Below are 20,940 nucleotides of genomic sequence, written 5' to 3'. Positions count from 1 at the left end.
GTACCATCTTGTGTTATCACTATTCTCGAAAATTTAGACAGTCCGTATATTCTGCGGAATAGAGTCCCTTCTTGTTAAACTTATTGTCTGTTTGTTACCATTCACATGGTAAACTTTCTTTTGCCCCGCCCCCGCTGCCCATAAATCTCAACTAATACCACTGTCCGCATTGTAAAACGTACGTTCCGCACTTTGAATCGGGGCGCTTTGTAAACTAAATACTCGGCGGAATTGCAGCCCCGTCCGTGCTCTGTCCACTCGAATTTCCAACTAGTCCTTTTTAATCGTGCATCCCCGCTTCCTTCGGCCTCGGATTACCACAATTCCGCAAACAACCTCGTGGCACAATTTCGGGTCCTAAGGTCCGGCTGGATAACCGCCGAGTTCGCCGAGGCTCCAAGCGGATCGCGAGGAGATTTCGGAGTAATTTATCCTACTTGATGAGATCTGTCGGATCCCAGCAGTCGGTGGCGTAAATGGCCAACCGTTACCCGTGTATATTCATTTTCCAAGCGACGAGTGATTCTATCTCGCGTGAATCCACAGCTCCTCCAGGAAATGCTGTTCATCCGAGTATTCCCCTGCTGTTGGGCCTAAAAAATCTTCTGTCCTGCGCAAACGCGTCGGTATTATTAGATCCTCTCGTTCCAAGCATATTTCTCACTGTCCTCGCATAATCCACGAAGGTGGAAAATTCAATTTTACATGTCAAATTCACGTTTTCTTTTTCCTCTTTCTCCTTCTCTTTCTCGCTTTCGCATATGTTTTCTTTTGTAAAGTGTACTGTGCAATAAAGAATTATTATCATTATTATTATTAAATGTTCTGTAATATCTTTTCACGGTCACAGCATTGCTTTCAGACACAGTTCACTTTGAAATGTGGCACGAGCATTGCAAACGGCACTTAACTAAATAATGTTAAGCCTCACGGCTTATTCAGACTCTATCGGGGACGTTTTCGTTGGACCTTCTCCGTTTCCTCGCCGTGGACCCTTATTTTTCTCCACTCGTGCTCACCCCGATGAATGAACTCGCATTAATTGCCCCGAAGACACAACATGCCGCCATTACTCAAGGGCTTCGTTACAGGATAAGTGGGCAGTGAGGTTGACAGGAGGGGCGAGACAGAGAAGGGCGAAACGATGTTCCGTCGTTATTTTTCACAAATTGGTCTTGCAAAGCTGCGACCTCCAGCGAGGATTGAATTGGCCCGTGTTGCAAAAGACGGAAAAGCTCGACACGCTGTGCGTGGCTTGCTCGCTTTTTATTCATTCGATCTCTTCCCCCACATTTCCTTATTTTCCACGCAAAAGTTTCCAAACAGTGAGACAGGTTTACGATACTGGCCTGGCTGTTACGCTCTCTTTTGTCTAAGAATCTCCGTATATTCAGCTCGCAGCATCTTCAATTTATCCATCTATCATAGGGAATATTTATAAATTTTAATTAGAGGTGGGGTTTCTTATTCCCTTCAAATTGTAAGTGATATATCCAAGGAAAAGCAACACCTAAAGAATTATGCTGTACTGAAAATAATTACACTTGGGAGAGCAAAAGGAATTGAATCTTGAATTTTACACTTCAGAAGAATTAGAACTAATATCAATTTTTAACTATCGTAACAGAATTACTTCAATTTTCCACCAAAATGTGCTGCAAAATTACAAGCTCAGCAACTTGTAATTATTTAACAAAGAAAAGTGATGAATCTACGTACTAGCAGTCTATGTTCTGTAACATATCGGATATCTAATGTTCACCAATTTATTATACGCAACCGACAAACTTTGTGCTTGGTCTTGTGCACGTGAACCAGTACGCCACGAGATAATTGGGAAATGAATTCGTACCGAGGTCTATTAGCTCTTCCAACCCGGTCAGATGAAGCTGACAGGAAATTTCAGATTAATTAGTGGAAGCTGTACTGGGATGCGGTCGAACGACGTAGCTCCATATTCCATAATGATCGGTCTGCCTTCGTGTTACGCAATAATATTAGCTTACCCCTATCCGGTTATAGGAAACGCCTTGCAGCCACGTCAAAGAAAATGACAATCCGGTTCGATCTGTCCCGGAAACGATATAGCTGCGTTCACGTAACACTGAGTAGCAATGCAGACTAAAAAGGCTACACAGAATTAATTTTCTACGTCAATTTTCCTCCAACCATTCAACGCTGAGTCCCTGAAAATTCTGGTTTTAATCCCTGGACGTGATAATAGCATTTTAATACGAGTATTATTCTAAAAAAAAATGCGAGGGAAATTTCAACGATTTTTTGCCGAGTTCGAGACACTGACAATAAGATTCATAAGTTTAACAATTCCCATTTTATGCTTAATTATGTGGAGTTATATGCATATTTGAAAGCTTGAGTTTATTTAACTCCCAAGAATCGCGATGCTAAATGTAATAGCGAAAACAAGTATGTCCTCTATGGCACACGTATGTGCACACGTCGTTTATGTCAGTTTTCCTTTTCCTTGTAAATGGTAGAGGACGACAAATGTCCTTCTACCTAAACCCCAGAAAAAATTGGTGCCTAGGGGACATCTGGAGCTCAATGGCACTATCCGTTCTTGTTTGTCTTTCCAGCAGTGCAAGTATAAAGTTGTGTTCGGACACGAAAGGCCCAGGGCTGCCTAGTGGGATAACTAGTTCAATACCTCGTGAATTCTGTGATTCAATTCTTAATAGATACCACGAACTCTGTTTGCACGTTGATGATACTTTATTGAGGAACAGAAATTGATAATTAGAAGTCAGAGTTCACTTGGCCACAAACGACTCGACCGTGTCAAGATTCTTGGCCTCAAAACGTATCGAAGTAGCCACGTTTCTAATTGCAAAAAGAATGCATGTTATTGTAAAAAGAACGATCCTACAGTCTCCTCTTATCGTTGCACGAGAAATCACTCTGATTCCATTTGTACCTCGATTTTCGCCCTCCCAGTTATCCTCTTCCAGCGTTAAAGGCATTACAAAGTTCCAGCGATGAAATCTACTTAAGTTCTCGAAGGCATTTCCGCGTCTAGCTGCTCCATCCTCTCTATCTCTCTATCGTAATGAGACTGGATCCCATTCTGAAGCTATCGAACTGTTTACAGAATTTCACCCTAATTTCGTTTGCACTATTTGATACGATAATGCTGCTGCAGTACAAGCACTCTTTCCAACAGAGCAATTTCTTCATCCACTATTGCATCTCCGTGCCTCTTGACTTCTTCAACGACACGAGACAAATTTGTAAGGGAAAGGTGGCGAATGATACATCTCAGATCAGCTTTGACGTGCCAATCTTGTTAAAGGGAAATAAAGTCTTTTATCAGTTTCAAATAATTGAACAACGATCAGATGAAAGCTTCCTGTTAAAGGGAGATCAAATTTTCTCAGCCTTTTCGCGAAGTATTGCACGTAACATGGCTAATTGAAGAGTTCTTTTACAAAGTATACTATAGTATTAATATATGATAATTCATTGGCATGTAGAACATTTTCCCACAAAGTTTTTTTTCTAATTTCTGTACTTACATGGTTTTCTACAAGGACTCTTCAATTATTCAGAGGAAAATGCATCCACGACTGCTTTTCTTTCAACCGTCGCAGCTGATGTTTTAAAAAGTCTTTTCCAGTCGCTGCTCGAGTGCTTAAAGTAGCTGTGCACGTTCGAACGGCGAACAGTGCGATGACGTTGGTAAACGTCGTTACGGCTGCCCTATTTCCGGACCCTTGGGACATGTTAATTAAGCTGGCTAATAGGCAGGCCCAGCCTTGGCTGGCCATCAATCGATTTAACTACAAATTCAATTGGACGTTGCTTGTTGGACGGGAAAAATAATTACTCGACTGAAAGGTCCGTCTCCTCTGACGCGATCAAAAAGCGCATGAAGCTCGTTAACTCGTTAGCTTCGCTCAGACTTTTACATTCTTCCATAGTTGCCAACTTCGTTTGAGTAAAACATTCCTTTTCTTCTTTTCTTCTGTTTCTTTTTTTTTTTTTTTGCGCCGTCAGAGCGGATCTTGTGTTACCGGGAAGTTCAGGAATCTGTTCGCCGGCTCGTTACGTTCTGGAAATATTTGCCCTCGAAACACCGGACTTTCTTAGCGTCTTCGATGCCAGCGTGCCTTGCGAAAGCGTTCGATTTGCAAAAAAATAAAAAAGTATAGGGGAAGTTTGATAAACAGGTTACCGTGAAACAGAATAACGCTGGGTAAAGAGTCAGGATCCCCTTTGAAATCGCGCTGGAAGGCGCGAGGCTCAAAGCAAACTAAGTTGAATAAATCAAAGGCTATTCCGCCAGCAACAATTTGATGTAGCATCGTGAAAGCCAGGCACCTCTTGCTCTTCCGACCCATCCGGCGGTAGAGAGGCGGGTTTAAAAGAGAGAAACGTCGAATGCGACCCCGGTAGCCGAAAAAGAAACGGCTGAACTCGTTGAAGTACGCATCGTTGGCGAAAATCCTTTAGCGTCGCGCTGCAGCGTTTTTAACCGTGGAACGCGGAACTACTTTTATTTAGGCGATGTGCGCACGTTCTCGCGCCATTCTGTTACGACATATTTCATTCAGTTTCTGGATTATTAAACATTCCGGCGCGCGGAAAGTGCACGGGCCTCGGATAGAATAGACACTCGTAGACACTCGGATACGTTCACGTGCGTAGAGTCACATCTAATTGCCCAGGATTCCTTCCCTAACCTCCAATCAATCGAATACGGTGCTCCATGTGTTTAGAGTTTCTAATTTGAACCAGGATCTATCTTCAGAAATAATAGAAACAATTTTAAACTAACCTTCCAATACAAGCTTATAATCAATTTTACACCACATTCCTCAACATTTAATCCAGAAATGGGCAAAATTTTTATTTAAATAAAAATCTCGAATAACGAATAAATGGTAAAAAATAATAATTCGTCGTGTTTCGAATAATCTACAGTTAAAGTAACTTTTATTCGATGCGTTATTTACATTATTTTTTATTTAGTTAATGCCCATCTCCGGATTAATCCAAGTGCGCAAAATATACCCTTAAAACCTTTTCCCATCCTGTGCACGAGTCGACAGTATTACGTCATATCCAACGAGAAGCCAAGAGCCTAATGAAAGGTCGACCAGCAGTCTTTCTTCGGGAAATAACGTATTCGTTTGTCGTTTTCCGTGGCTCCACTGCCTGCCCACGTGTTTTCATTTCTCCCAGCGAAGAAACGTGACCCGTGGCCTGTAATACGCCCCATGTGGATCGACTTCGCCCCGGGTTAATTACGCATTGATAACTAACGAGCTTCCTTTGTGCGAGTTTTCGCGGAGACGAAAGACCCCGGCAAATTTCATCCGACGCGCTGGATTAAACGCCGTTGCCCGCGCGGAACGTGAATGACTAATTCGGCACGTACAGCCGCGCACTTAATCCGCCGTGACTTGAGTCAGTTGATCCCCGTATTAGTCCCTGCGCGAAGACGCGCGGACCCCGTGGCGCGGAATCGATGGGCAGCTTCGCAATCGCTACGGACGCGGCAGCGCGTTAAAATGCGCACAGGAACGTCCGCGGGCATCAGTTCGCGAAACACTGAGGCGTCTCTGGTAACACGCACGTTCGTTTTTTCTCTGTTACAGTTTTATCAACTGCTGGAGGCTAGTCAGGTGGCAAACACGACCCTCACCTACCGTCACGTGACAGTGTTCGCGCCAACGAACCGAGCTTTCCAGAAGTATAACGGGACTACGAAGAACTTGGTGCTCTACCACATGTGTAAGTAACTCTGTACCTTTGCGGTGGATTAAAACGTTGTCATACATTTGGATGGTTGTTTTAAGAATGACTTTAGCGACGGTAATGGATATAAGTTTCCCGATTGGAAATGGGACAGTTTTGTCGGACTGCGTGCCAGTGTTCTGGTAAAGAATTTATAAATTTGAATGTTCGCTTTCCTCTTTGGTTTTTTCAGCGAGTTTTCCATGGCAAGGGAAATAGGCAACTCCTGTAACGTGCCTCCCTAAAAGCAAGTCAATATCTTTGACTTTAGATTCTTTAATGCTTGCCTAATATTGATATTTTCTGGTTTCGGATTACAGAAGCCTCCGCCTCGCACGCAAGTGCACCGTAAATGCAACTACTGTTTGTGTTGTTGTAGTTTACCTCCGCCCTCGCGTGTGCGTTAACTTTCATTAGGGCGGAAGTTGCAGAATGATATTAGTCTTTACGGGCCTCTGTTAACGCGGCTTTTAGCGCGCTCCATGGAAATCTGTTCCGGACATTTGTTACCAGATTCGAAGGTATTGGCTGCACGACTGCGGGAATTAATTCGGTACTTAACAGCTGCGAACCCTAGTTGGATGTTCGTATAAACATGTGTGATGTACTTCAGTGGCGTACCCAGAGGGGAGCTTTGTGAAAAAAAAAGAAGACTGGATTTTATTCTTCAAATCAATTTTTATAATCATCTTAAGGATTTTATTGAATTTGCATTAGAAATATTTTATCCGCCAAATATTAATTCCATTGCTTAATAATGCATTCGTACAGAACACACTACTTGTCACAGAACATCAATCTCTCCACCCAAATAAATATCCCCCAGGATCCATTCCCAACGTCATCCAAATGTTTCCAAAAAATCTTCTATGCACAGATATATCTCGTGCCTCGTAGACGACGGTGTGCGTATATTTCGTATGTTCGGTGATGTATTCGTGGCTCGTCGAACGTGTTTAGCCTGTTTCCTGCTCCCTCATACCCACGTATTGGTCTAACTCAGTCCTGTCCACGGGCAAAGCCTCTTATGCGGTTTTGTCCTCCTGTGGCTAGCGTATTGGGTTTGTATTGGGTCTGCGTATACAACCTGGACATGAACTGAGCGTGTTCGTGCTTCACGGTAACGGGGACAAAGTGGGGGACAGTGTTTTGCTCCCAGCAGCAGTTTTGCATAGAGCCGGCGGGTCTAACTGGTGTATTAATCTCCCGCGAACTTGGAAATTCGACGCGTCGCTCTTTGATCTTCGTGATCACCTGCATACATGCACGTACGTTCGCGAAGTCGCCCAGCGCGTGGAACGGCGCAGTGCGCCCGCTCGCAAAGGGTGATTCGATTAAAGACGCATCGAACATGCACAGAGGTTCCAGCGACTGCACCCATAATTCAAGGTTCCTCGATGCCCCTGAAAATGCCACGCGAATAATCCGTCACATTTGCTACTGTACGATACGGTTACGTGCCCGAATTGACGACCAATCGATGCTCTCTCCCTTGGAGCACTTCATGCCTCCTGTATTATAATCGTGGTATATGTACGATGTGTGTACGTTCACAGACCTACTATCCTGTAACACTTAGTTGACCAGGGATTATTACATTCGATACGCCGGCCCCTATCCTGCTTTACAGTTCCCATCATAATTGATTGATAATTCCACTGTGCTTCCACTTTCCATGCGTCTGACTAAATACCTCCTCGTTCTACTTGCGGCGCCAACCACTGGTCCGTTCCACTGGGATGTGGTTCAAGCAGAATCGAACCTCTTTGACTATTATTGTTGCAAATTGTGGCTACCGCCGCTTCTCTATGTTTCGTGCTGCAGAGCTTTTCTTTTAAGATCTTCCAAACATCTCCATATTCATCGAGATAGTTTTGTTAGCGAAGACCTTGGTATTTGAATCGCCTTGTAATTGGAAGTAATTACAGGTACGTCGGCATCGCTCTCGTCTTTTTAGCAATTCAAAGTGTCCCGTGTGCATCGAGGAGCGTATCAATCGTCTCTAATACCCAACGGGAGCCTCCGCAAGCTTCCCAGACACGCCCTTTCTTGGCTGACGCGATGCCACCTCCGCAATCACGCGTCGCTGCACCTTCGGCCGCGTTATTGCGATTGATTGCAATCGACTAATCCCCGGTAGTAGCTCCCGAGCCTGTCAGAATTCGTGACATTGCCCCGCCGCTTTGTCAATTACCGCGAACGTCTCGCTGCCGAATCCCGCCGACAGCTCCAACGATCACATCAAACACTCTTAATGCGCACAATTACGCAGGTTGTTTAATTATTACGCGACCGCGGTGATTGAGAGTTCCGAAATGTTCGAATGTTCCCCGGAGGGGGTGTCGATTAACCACGGGAACGAGAGAGCCGTGATTGGAACGCCGTGCAGCCGCGCTTTTTATTTTTCATTTCACTGATGAGAACGCTCGACGTACACGCGAAATATAAATGGGACGAAATTTTGAGACTCAGATATTGGAGGGGTGCGGTTGCGGTAGATATTTTGGTTCTGGAATTGAATTGGAACAGATGGTAGGGAAATTGGATCTAAAATTGTGCTACAAGATGCAGAAAAACTGTACTCCAGATGTTGGACGTACCTACGGAACTTCTAAATTGTTTCATTCGAGTCGTGAAAAGAAGAATCGAAAGAGGGAAATGAATAATTAAATTAGAAATAACTATAGAAAATTAAAGACAGCTATATTAAAGCACACAATTCAAGAGGATTCGAATTCTTCTGGGTAATTTCAATTAAGTCCAGATGTTCATTCTGCACACATCACCGCCGATAGTCGTTCATAGTTGTCTACGCTGATAGAAGGAACGCTTCCAAACTGATACAGGCGAAGAAGCAAAGACAGAGACGAAACGATCTTCTCTTAGACGACGGGATAACGCTACCAAGGGAGAACCTAATCGCGTGCGGTCTCGATTCCATTCGAGAATCGAATTCGACCACTATAGACTATAGCAGTCAACCACCGTGAAGGATAGACTTCTCTAATTGTCAAGCATCGATCAGTGGGGCACTGAGATATCAGAATTGAATCGATTGCCATTGGTAAACTTTTCGACGCTGTCGTGCGTGAACAAAGCACGCCCATTGTAGTAAATTTGAATCGAAACCCTGCAAGTCCATCTAAAATTGAAAAGAATATACAATTCTACAACTCCAAAAGCGTTTAGCACTTGAAGAGGGTAAGGAAATTATCAAATGGATCAGAAATTATCAAAATCGTCATACTTCTTTGTGTTAACGCTAAGTCCGAAAAATATATCCAACTGCTGCACAACGAGATTAATAATTAATGTAATTTGGCCACCCAGTTTAGGGGAGTTACTAATAGAAACAGATGGCTGTAATCCTAAAGCGTCATGCTCCGTTAGATATTGATTGTTTCACGTGCGAGCTCTTGTACGTAACATGCACTTGATGAACGAGGGAACGGCTGACACGTAGGCGTGACGAAGCCATGATTTTATAGTCGCAATCCTCTTTTGCACGATTTCCTATATCCGGCGGACCCCTCGTGGCCCGAGGCGTCTTCGCGATTACCACGAGGAAAATGCACACGCGAAGGAAACAAGGAATTAAGAAGGGCGTTGCCGCTTTATGAAGAAACTTCCTTTCCGCCGTTTAAGACGCCTCGAGCGAGAAGGGATGAGAGACTGTCTCTGGGAGCGTTCGAAGTTGCCCTACGAGCGACAAAAATTTCGTTCCAAGTTCAATTTTGTCGGCGAGCGAGAAAAAAAAGGAAAAAGATATCCACCGCGCCGGTTTACGACAGTTTTATTGAAATTCCTGTCCTTTTGACGTGGCGGATTCTTAACGTCACTTGCATGCACAGTAATTCACATTTTTAAGATAGTAGATTTGGTCTTTATATTCATTCCACCGTCTGTCACTTCCCTCGCTTAAAAACAACTCTGAAGTCTCTATTTCCTTACTCGCAAACGTATATTGTGCGTATGTTGCCCGGGGGGACGTTCACTTTGTGCAAGTTTGATTGAAGGGGATGAAATTAAAAGAAAAGTGCATCCTTTACTGCTGCAGATTCTTTAGAAATACTTTTCAGAATAAGTAAAAGTTTTAAAAATATTTCAAGCTTTCTCGCGTTTCTTAGAAGTTCTGTAAGAATAGAGGGAAAGTTTAAACTGTGAAGGGTAACACAAATACCACAATTTAGCAACGAGGAACGAGTCATTGGCAGAAATATATTAACATTTATGCAAATATATAGAAAACTTTCCTTTGACACTACATATACGTATCAGAAATAAATATTTACCCCGAAAAGTAGAATAGCGAAGTAACCAGTCCGGCAAAATAAGAACACATCTGTCCACGAAAGTAGTCAGACAGTCTATTCAGACAAGTGAAATCAGACGTACAATAGTCAGCCAAGTGAAGTGTCACATATGTAGTACATATAGCCAAACAACTACATATGTATGTGCATACATACATAAATAAATTCGGGCTTCGTCCATCGCGGCAAGTAAAGTTCAACATATTCTAGTCAGACAAGTGGAAGAGAAGCGCGACCTAGCCAGCAAGTGGAATAGGTCAATCTATTCCGAAACTACACCTTCAATGAATATCCAGCGTTGCAAATATACATTAATCGACCGACAGCGTCTTGGGACAAGCAATATTCATGATTTTCCGAGCGCCTGCACAGAAATAGCTTGGAAACTCAAAGAAAAAGGGAGGCGTGGCACTTATCGCCAGACTCTCGCAGGTTTCACGAGAGGAAGAGGCGGCGACTTTCATTAGGTCTTCTTCGCGTTTAATTCGCGATGAATACCCGCGTCTAGGGGGGTGAAACAAGGGCCGCGTTGTTCGCGCGAAGAAGGGTGCCCCGGGGTATTTGTAACCTCCGTCGCCGACAGCCAAGCCGAGTCACTGACGGATAATCGTCATTCACGAGGCGGATCTCTTTTTAGGCTCCCTCCCGACTGCGTGCAGGGATATCAACCCCTTCGACGCTCGGAATGCTCGAGGGTTCTCCCGTCGCGGGGGTAACGAGGAGCGCGGCTCGATTAAGCCGCGCAAAAACTTCCTTGCCCGAAGAAAGCTGTTCAGAAACGTCGGGCGGGTTTCTTCGCAGGAATGTTGGTCGAAGTACGTTCGCAAACGTGCTGCGTAAGTTTCAGCGATTATTAAGAAACACCGTCCGAATAATATAAGGAATACCAGCGATGCCGCGCGCAAAACCCTTCCACACAATCCAGCGACGCTCGTTCTTGAAAAACACCCTCGCTGACTCGCTGTTTCAACTTCAAAGACACCTGGCAGACAGTGGGTGACGCGATCCACTCGGTAACCATCGCGAACTGCGCCCGCCTGTGATGTCAAGTGCTTCGAGCGACGGCGAATTCACCCCGCTAAGGGTTAAAGACGTCGTCGTCGGTATCGGAAGGGCGGCAGAAGGGGGCGGTGGGAATCAGGGTTGAGTTGGAATAAGAGAAACGAAAAGAGGGCGATGGTAAGTGTAAGCGACGAAGGGGAACGGGAAGTTTGGGCGGCGGAGGTAAGTTAACTGTTCGGCTGTTCCCGTGAAACTTAAGGACCGTATATAGCCAGGGGTAGACGAGACACGGAGGACTTTGAAGGAGCTCTAACCAAGAAGAAGAACCTGGTTACACGGTGCTCGACGTAGCGGAGAACAAGCCGGTTAGGGCTGCGACACATCTTGCGGCTCCTAGCCCACAGGCCAAGCCAACCTCTTGCCTCTGTTTGTCTTGTTATTGGATGGAGAATTTCGAACACACTCGACCGGCTGGGTTACATCGGTGTGGAAGCAGCCGATCACCGAGTTCGTCGTGGGGAACTTGGCCACTTTATTTGCGAATTCAAAGCGTAGAATTCTGTAATCAATTTCTTAAGTGACGTAGAGAAGCGTGATAATGAAAATCGGTTGAAGAAGTGTAAATTTCGTAACACTGGATATCTAGATGAAATTAGCTGCCTCGTTGCTTGTGGTACATGCAGAGAGAGAAGAATGTGAACAATTGCAGTTGCATAATTTTGTTCGTAGGCCGCGAGCTTTTTCCCCCTTTTATCGCTCAAGTGTCTTGAATTATTTCGCGATTGTCTATCGAGCCGCCTTCTTGGATTTCTCCAGAGACCATGCGGTCTGCCTCCGCGTAAATAATTGAAGACAGGTCCACGGAGTTCGATGAAACAAAACGACTGAACCAATATTATTCAGCCGAAGGCAATTTTTCAAAGGAACTTACTGCAAGAACGATTCGATATAAGAGAACGAGGAGAAATCCCATGCCACTTGTTGTCAAGAAATTCCGCCAAGTTCTCGCGGGTCGTGGGCGAGCCAATAAACAAAGAACTCGCGGAAAGTTTTCCGCGCGAAGGAAGAAACGGAGCTGCGCCAATGAAGTTTGCAATCTCCGTTCTCGATTAAATAACAAACCATTGCCAGTTGGGAGAACTGATTCTTTTTTAGTGATACTGCAATATTGAAGGAGGTCTTTAGAAGCTTTTATGATAGCTAGAACTTCCCTGCTGCGAGCCCGCATTCCGTTTCGACCCTTGCAACCGATTATCTTAGAAGCACTTTAATTAAATTCACCGTAGTGACTCAGAAGAAGGTACCCGAGGTTTGACAAATACTGCAGTCCAAAGAAAAGTTAAATTATTTGACGCCTATAATTGTGTTTGTTTTCTTTTGTATCTTTGAAATTGTATGCGAATGAAGTGGGAATCAGGGAAGAAATACTATCCTACACTTTCGTTATTAGTTGAAGAAACTTAAAACTTGAGGACCTTGAAGACTCAAGATAGACTTGAGGAACTAGCAGCGAGATGCTTCAATTTAAATTCCACTTTCTTCCACATCACCCTACTCACAGAAAAGAAGTAACTGCTCCGCACATCCCTTGTCCGACCAACGTGTCAGTGAAAATTCCTTTGGATGGTAGAATAACAAAACCGTTCAATCCCATCCGTACTTGCACCCACGATAAACAATTTCTTCCGTCAAAGAACAGCAAGGATGTTCAGGTTCTGCGTTGAACATCTGTTCGTCTGAGCGAAAGAGGCTGACCGACCCTTAACCGCTGCGGCGAGCTCGGAGAAATTTCGCACGTAGCGAAAAGTTTCGCAATTAGTCTTGGAACTTCCATAATTTTGCAGCTTGAGCCGTCTTGTTTTGCGGCGAAACATTATTGTGCTCGGTTTAATTTATCATTTCACCTCCGCCTGTGAAACTCGGCATTCTCTTGTCCGCTCACCTCACATCCCCCTCTTCCCTTTCTTTTTTTACACTGCCTTCTTCCCTTAGCAATTTGCTTCCTTTCCTTTTTTTCCCCCCACCCCCCCCCTCCTCACACTGTCTTCCCCCCTCGTTGCAGAGGGCACAGACTACAAAAACAAATTAAATCTCAATTCTGAGGGAATTGCTTCTGAAAGATAACGCTAGTTAAAGGACGTTATTCGTTAGATAAACGGCGCGATTGCTACCGGCGCAATTTCAAACGCTAAAAACGAGACTCCTTAAACTGCGCCAATGGAAACTGTTATTATTCCCGTTGATTTGTTTAATTCCTCGGGCTCCGCCGCTTCTGAGGTTGGAAATGGTAAAAGCTCGAGTTGCGAGCTTTTAGTGGAACAGTTGCTTCCTTAATTCCTCGCGCACATGTTTGAAATCATCGCAGTGCCAAGAAATTCCAGCCTGAATGAAATTTAACAGTTACATCAAACTTATAGACGTTCAATGAAACAAATCTGATTTTCGCAGCCTTAAAATTGCGCCTTGTTCTTCTTAACGTTGGCATTCTTCTATGAAACACTCAATAATGAGCAGTGAAGCTGTCAAGCTTATTTCGTTTGCAAAATCGAATTCGACAGAGGCTTTTATAAGATATGATCCGCGTGATCCTGTATGTCAATTAAAGCTGACTTATTCTAGTTGTTCTTCCTGCTGCGATATTTAGCACAGCGTTGAGTTTGACGCGACGTTTATCAGGTGTTTCCTCATTACAATATCCTGGGAGAATAGATGTTTGCCCTGTCGGCGACACGTAATTTAGGCTTGTAATGTTTGTATGCTCTTGCAAATAGCTTGACGTTTCGCGTGGCGCTTAAGCCTGGCTACACGACCATTATCGATCTTGACAGACGCTTGGACGTATCGATCTTGAGCGTCTACTTGCCCACGCTGGAAGGCAGGTCATTAGACTTCAACTGTATAATTTATTACTTATTATCAGCGGGAGAGGGGTGATAAAGTCGAACGCGCAGACAGAGTGCAGATAGGAAATTACGTTATACTGTATTTTTATTAGAGAACAAATCGCGAAGCGAAAGGTATTATAGATTTGTAAAAGAAGACCACACTTTTCGTAATGTATATACGCAGGTAAATTAGGTCTAATTTGAATCCTGATTCTTAAAGAAAGTACCCTAAAGTTGCATTTCCTGAGGACTCGATTATTCTGAACACTATCATAACACACGAATAAGCTGGGCTGATCGTAAATTGGAAGAAATTGCAGCACGTTCGTTCGATGAAATAACTGGCCCTTGCGACCTTAGAGTAGATTTATAATTCACAGATGGCGAACTATTATTCCGCGAAAAAGCTGCAACGATGAGTGTCCTGATTCAATTACCTGTCCAGGACCTTGTCCAAAGTGCCCTGCGCGTCAAGGTATCGATATCGATGTTGCCTGTCGTTTCATTTCCTGTCGCGTGCATTTCGTAATAAATCCTATGTTAGGCGGGGTTATCTTTGTAAGCCGCGCAGGTATCGTAGAAATGAAACTCCGATCCTCTTACATTATAATCATCATCGAAAGATTCGTTCGAATCAGCGTGTCGTCGTTGTGCATTCAAGTAATAATGAGAATACGAAGAACGTATATACCGAGGCTCCAATATACTGGAGCCTTGAATACAGAAAGAAAAATTTGAGAAACTGGCGAAAAGGAAATATTCAGAAACAGCTCCCCGACCAAGGAACGATCGGTAATAAAATTCTCTCTGCACTTAAAGGTTTAGCAGACACCGGGAATCGTGATTCGTCTGCTCGGTTCCGTATTCCCCGAAACTATTCATTGTATTACGTAGAACGCCGCAGAGAAGTCCCGTCCCGGAGATTCATGAAACAGGGAACAAGAAGGTTACATTTCCCATGGGGGGCGGTATTCTCCTTTCATTTTCAGACTTATTTCCATCCAGGATGGAAAAGAACCGAGCGCAGTCCTCGCAGACGGCTCTGAGTAGGTAGGAAGGGTCCACGGGGATTGCAAGAGACTGCCATCATCCGTTCTGCGACGCGAAAATCAATCTCAACAGCTTCCGGTATCAATCTCGCATCACACCTGAAGCGCACCCGACCGCATCTTCCGAGCCACCCTTCCGGCTCTTTCTTGGCTTTATCCTTTCGCGGAGGGGCCGTCTTGGAAATCGTCGACAGTCAGCTAAGAGAAAATATCGGGGAGGTGGAAGAAAAACGGAGTCTGTCGAAGGCTCTCGAACACGTCTCGTCTAGGAAAACGATGGGCGGCGTGTTGCCCGTTGTGGCGAGGAATCTGCTGCTACTGGAACAATCTGCCGAGGAAAATCTATTCTGCTGGTGCAAACTGAGCTAAGGCTGCGTGGCCTTGTTCATTCGGAACATACTATACAAATGGAACGTATCCCTATTGGTTAGGGTGGTGCTTAAAATTCAGCTTTTAAAATATCGCTGGGGCACCCTAACATTTTGTCTAACTGTCCTTTTGGAGGTTGCTCCCCGCTTATTAACATTTTAAATGAAATTTTTTACTTAAAACGAATTCATACACCCTCTATAAAGTAAATATGTTTTAAGAATACAATACGTCGAAAAGAAAACTGCATTTTTATTCTTAAAAAGCACAAAATTCAATGCCTGTTAGCAACCCTTAACGTGCAACTGAAAAAAATAAAATTCACACCACATTAAGGGTGAACATACCGACAGGGTGCAGCTGTGAAAAAATACAAAAATAATTTTTTGGGGTCAAGTAGCACCACCCTGCCAATGGTGTTTGTTTCGTGCTCGTTTAGGTGATTTAGGGCTACCTAATTGCGTGACTTTGGACGAAAGTAATGAGAAAAGAGAAGCGGGTAATTATATCTTGGGAGTCGTGAATATTTATTGATATATGGTTTCGTTTAATGAAATTGCTTCGTGAGGGTGTGAAACGGAAATGTAAGTGAAGGAAATGAAAGCAGCAGGGACAGGTAGGTGGTACACAGAGTACCACATCCCGTTTAGGAACCTTTCACCCATGAAATACCACTCGACTACGATTCGTTGAGCTGACAATTGTTACGAGCGACACGGTTGGGTCCCTAGTCGCTGATCGATGGACGTCCCTTGTTATTACTACTGTTTACCAATTAGTCGTCGCGCAATTATAATTGGTAATTGCACGCAGACGCGAATGTCGCTCGCCACCAAACCCAGAATCACCAATGCCATTCATTTGCTCGCGGAACCAAACCGCAAGCGTACGCGCCGATAATTTTCAACTGCGCTTGAGAAAAATGCTTTTCGAGCGCGCAGCGCGCGGTTAATTGAATTGCAGTCGACAACGAAGAGCTGTGTTAAGTATGATGTATTTTTTCCGCTCGTTGCAGTAATTATTACTGTCATAAGTATCCTGTCCAGTTCTCTTTTCGAATTTTGAGTTTTAGTAAACAAAAGCGAGTTAGATTATTGCCAAAGTATAATGCCACCAATCGACATTAAAGAATGCAAGTGCTTGTTAATATTCCCTATCGTAAAAAAGAATCGCTTAACTGCCCTTATACTGCAAAAATTAAAGGCGATTCTTGGAAGAGGAATACTAAAAACCTGCCTGCGTCAGACTTTAGTCCTTACATCCTCGTTTATATCATCAACACCCAGACACCAGTTTCATCCTTCACTAATAGCTCCACACAACCAAATCTCCCAGACCAAACGGAAGATACTATTTGTAACAAAATTCGATGTTTCCAAAGACGCCCGAGTACCCAACGACCTACGCAGTCTGGTGTACATTCAATCGCTCCTTTGTCGATGAAAAATGAGCCGGTGGAAAGCTCGGACGTCCATGGCCCGCGATCGTGCGCGGCTCGAACCTGCGGCATTAATAATTTACGATCCCCGTTTGATATTCGACCCGGCCACCGCGAAGATATTTGCCTTCCGCGGGAAAGATATATTCGCGCGGGGGTTCATCCGCCCTGACTAGAATAAAGGATCGGCATCGTTTGTCGCCGAGCAGATTCCGCTCAGCGATACGGACACGTTAAAGGATATGCCCAGAGGATATCGGAGGGGGGGTCGCGGCGATTGAGCACGAATGCTCCAGAAGGTTAAGGCAGCCCCGAAGGGTGGAGAACCGATTCCCTTTCATCGCGACTGTTCGACCGAGCTCGGAGAGCGCACCTCTCATAGATTTTTCTCGCCAATGGATTCCAGCTCGGACAGAGCGACGTAAGGAGATCGATTGCCACACGAGGGTGGACGGAGATTGAATCAGCGGCAAAAAAACGAGCAAATCATTTTGTACCACTTTCTGCATGGCTGCTCCGGGCATCTGACTTCCTCGCGTTTCGAATCCGAAATACGGTGATCGGGTTCTGGGTAAAGAGCTACCGGATGCGCAAGACTCTTGCAGCTGGGCAGCTTTGAGGTTCGAAACGGTTTCGGTTAAGGTAATTACTATTTGTATGTGACCAGGAACAAAGTGATCCGAGGGAAAGGATTCTGCAAATGCACAGTAGGGGTGGTGGAGACCTTAAGCAGCTCAGTTACATAACTCTAGGAAGTGTCTCCTGTAGGAAGTTAAGTCTGAAACGCAACACGACTTGATAATGTTTCAGTCAGGTTGCAAGCTGATACCTAGTACTGATACCAGAGGAACAATGGCCAGCAGACGTCTCGTCATAGCCGTGGACGTTTTAATTACTGCGAAGAATAAGATACCCTGCTCCTTCTTTCCTGCACCGAACGAACGTCAATCAAGGAACTTTTTAACACGTTCAAACAATTCCTTCCTTTAACTTCATCGTGATAATACACCCATCAGTGACGACTCAGACGCCACATAAAACCCACCTTTCATTCCCTCTACATTTGCTTCTCCCTATTCCGATCGAAGCGCTCGGGCACACGAATGGTTAATTACTAGCTAAAGAATTCTTAAGACTCGATTATCCAGATCCGCAGACTCTTCCCTTGAACAAACTATGCTGCAAGTGACGCCATTGCAAACTGGATTGTCATTGAAATTAATGAAACGCAAGTGTCGCCGGTTGGACGCGAGCGTCGTCGATGTTTCCTCCAACGATCGCTTCGATATTCTTTCGCTGACAGGCAATGCTGAAACGTTTCATCAACAGCCTGCAAAGGACTCTTCCAGCCTCCGACAGATACACAGCCTCCGACCTGACTCTTTCCTCTCTCTATTTTTGTTTAATTCCAATCCCGTCGAAACCAGAATCCACAGAATGAAGAAAGAGTGTCAGTGGGCGATTGGAAATACTGTATATCGTTGCTGCACAGAAGCCAAAGTCTCCGCTGAAGCGACTGGCCCGTGATTTGTCCGCGTCACGTCAGACGGAAAAATCCGCCGTGGGAATTCAATTAATTCTCCTCGATATTCACTCGTCCGGCCCGTCGTCGTCGACGTTAAAATGCACGAGCGATTGCGATTGCGACTGCTTTTGCTGGTCTCGTTTCTTTTTACTCTCAGCCTTATTTCTTTCTCTCGCATTCGGAAACGAGCGTCCCGCCGGTTCTCCCCTGTTCAAGGGCGATTGATATTCGGGGCTTTCGAAATGGAGGAGGGAGCTGCTCGCAAGGAGGAACGACGGTCGGGGGAAAGAAGGGGAACGAGGAAACCAGGGTGGACGGTGGAAAATCGTATCATGACTGGAGCCAGCCGTATGCAAATGAGCGACACGCGTCATCAATATGGATCTAGGACGGTAAATTATTCCGTGGATAAATGGTTACCGCGGCGATCTCGAGCGACGCGTTCAATGGAATCATTGGTTTAGCAGCCTGGAAAGTTGGGGTCTTTTGTACCCTAGTTTAATGTTCCTGGACCCCCAGCTGGCAGAGGAAAATAGGTGCAGCCTTAATGATTTCGCCAAGGGGCTGGATTAAACCTGATGACGCACTGATACCAGTGGTTCTCGTCTAGGGAAGTGAATAAAAAAAAAGGGAGAGAGAAAAGTGACGGGAAGAAATGGGGTGTGGCGCGCGCAAGTGGAGCAGGTCAGTGACTGGTCAGACATTGAGAAATATATGGGCAGACAGAACTGGGAAGGAGCTTCACTCGAAAATGAGATTTTGATCTTGTAAAATTATACGTTACATATATTGAAGAAATAGAAGATACTCTAATTTTCCATTAGAGAAATGGTAAATCATACAGAAAAGGAGGAAATCATTAGATATAATAGTCCACGTGCAATTCAAATAATTCCATTACAGAACAAACCCAGCGGCCATCAATCGAAGACCAAATCATCGATGGATAGAGCAAGAGCTAGGATCGAATGGTAATTTCACGAATCAAGTTTCTATCAGTGGTGGTGACGAGGAAATGATTCGATCTCGGGATAAAACAGAATCATACATCCAGAAATTACATCAGCCACAGTCGCGCTGGAATCAGAACAATGCGTGCTGGCTACTGAATCGCAGTCTCGCATCACACGGAAATCTTCAGTATGGATCATACTGGTATTACGAAACAGGCTTTCCAGCCCGTATGCGTCGGCTCAAAGGCACAGGGAGATTAATCGGAGATGCGTCAAAAGCGGTTCCACCCCTTCGCCTATGATAGATAAAACGTCGCATATCCGTGCATCGAACAGCGAATCAAATTATTATGCCTCGTTTAAAAAACCAGCTTTCCCTTGTTCGCCCACATTGGACGCTTGACCACAGACTTTAGTATGCCGGGGCGCGTGCAGCGAAACATTTTTCACGTGAGCATTTTAGGCAATGAAGTCGCCGAAAGACAGAATTGAAAATATGGGCGACACATGTGGCTAATGTCAACACGGAGATACTACAAATGTGGGAAGCTGTCAGCGTGGGTGAATTATGCGTGCACGATACAGTGAATTTCAATGGACTTGGCAAAAATTAAAGGCGAGTCTGGAGGCCACGGAGAGGACCACGTGTGGTGATAAAGAATCTATAAATTAAGCTTCAAATTTTCAGAAGAATGACTTCAAATGTGCACCCAATTAACTTGCAAACTTCAGGAAATTGATTGCACGTGTATCTTTTATATTTTTACTTATAAATAGTCTTGGATGCCAGGCTGATATAAACCTGGGACAGTTCTATATGCATTTGAACCTAGATCAGCATTTCCATTAACTCATCGAACCACATGCAATTGGTTCTGTATTTCTGGTGGGAAGGTACCTACTTCCATCGATTATTTCCTCGAGCAACAGCGGTTTCCTCGATTCACATGGAACCGCTATCAATTAATACCCATTGATTAACAAGATATCCGATCGTTGGAATAAGTTAGTGATGTGAGCCACAGGTTGCATGGAATAATCGTTGTCCCTCGACAGCACAAATATTAAGTTTCTGTGCCATCCAATGTCGGGCGCCGATACCGCGAGCTCTATTTAGGAAAGTTTCAATCAGGCCGCAACTGTTCTGCGAGGGGACGCGCGAATTTTGTATGCCGATGGCGAAACGGGCCGAAACCTCGGTAAGGGTGTCGAATGCAACGGGGTCAACGTCTGTTATTCGGAAACAATCGCCATTAGCTCTCCGCGGTGAAACAAAATTATCGCTTTGAATTGGCCGCGAAATGTGCATTACGTTGATGCACACGTTTGATACTCGAGTGCACGTGATAACACCGCTGACGCTAAATATTGTCGGATTACTGCCTGCAATATTTCATCCGGCTGCACGTGCGCGACATACTCGCGGAATAATCGTGCACCAACACCCCCCAATATTCTTGTCACACCTTTTGTCACGCATTTATAGGATTTATTGGTAACCTTGATAAATTGGCTTTCACTGAAACCTCAATTTGTTTCGAGCTAACTACAACGAAGCAATCACGTTTTTAGAGACAAATTCGATATAAATTAAATGAAAGGGGAATCCTCTATTCTCGGATAGAACTGCATAGTTTAACCTTTCGTTA

At 44.6% G+C, this 20,940-nt stretch overlaps 1 protein-coding gene across 4 annotated transcripts in view; it reads left to right on the top strand.

Moving 5' to 3' along the window:
• The window catches only part of Fas1 (fasciclin 1 Fas1 domain-containing), a 276,409-nt gene that overhangs the window by 167,718 nt on the left and 87,751 nt on the right, over positions 1-20,940 (top strand). For all 4 annotated transcript variants that reach the window (XR_013087038.1, XM_076826168.1, XM_076826169.1 and 1 more), the window contains exon 2: positions 5,619-5,754. Coding sequence is in view for 3 of the 4 variants with exons in the window: in XM_076826168.1 (XP_076682283.1) it covers positions 5,619-5,754 (136 nt within the window). In the remaining variant the exon portion in view is untranslated. The remainder of the gene's footprint in view (positions 1-5,618; positions 5,755-20,940) is intronic.

Source organism: Andrena cerasifolii, chromosome 14 (genome assembly GCF_050908995.1).
Source record: "Andrena cerasifolii isolate SP2316 chromosome 14, iyAndCera1_principal, whole genome shotgun sequence".
Lineage (NCBI taxonomy): Eukaryota > Metazoa > Arthropoda > Insecta > Hymenoptera > Andrenidae > Andrena > Andrena cerasifolii.
Note: the sequence above shows the minus strand (reverse complement) of the source record. Positions and strands in the feature narration are given on the sequence as shown.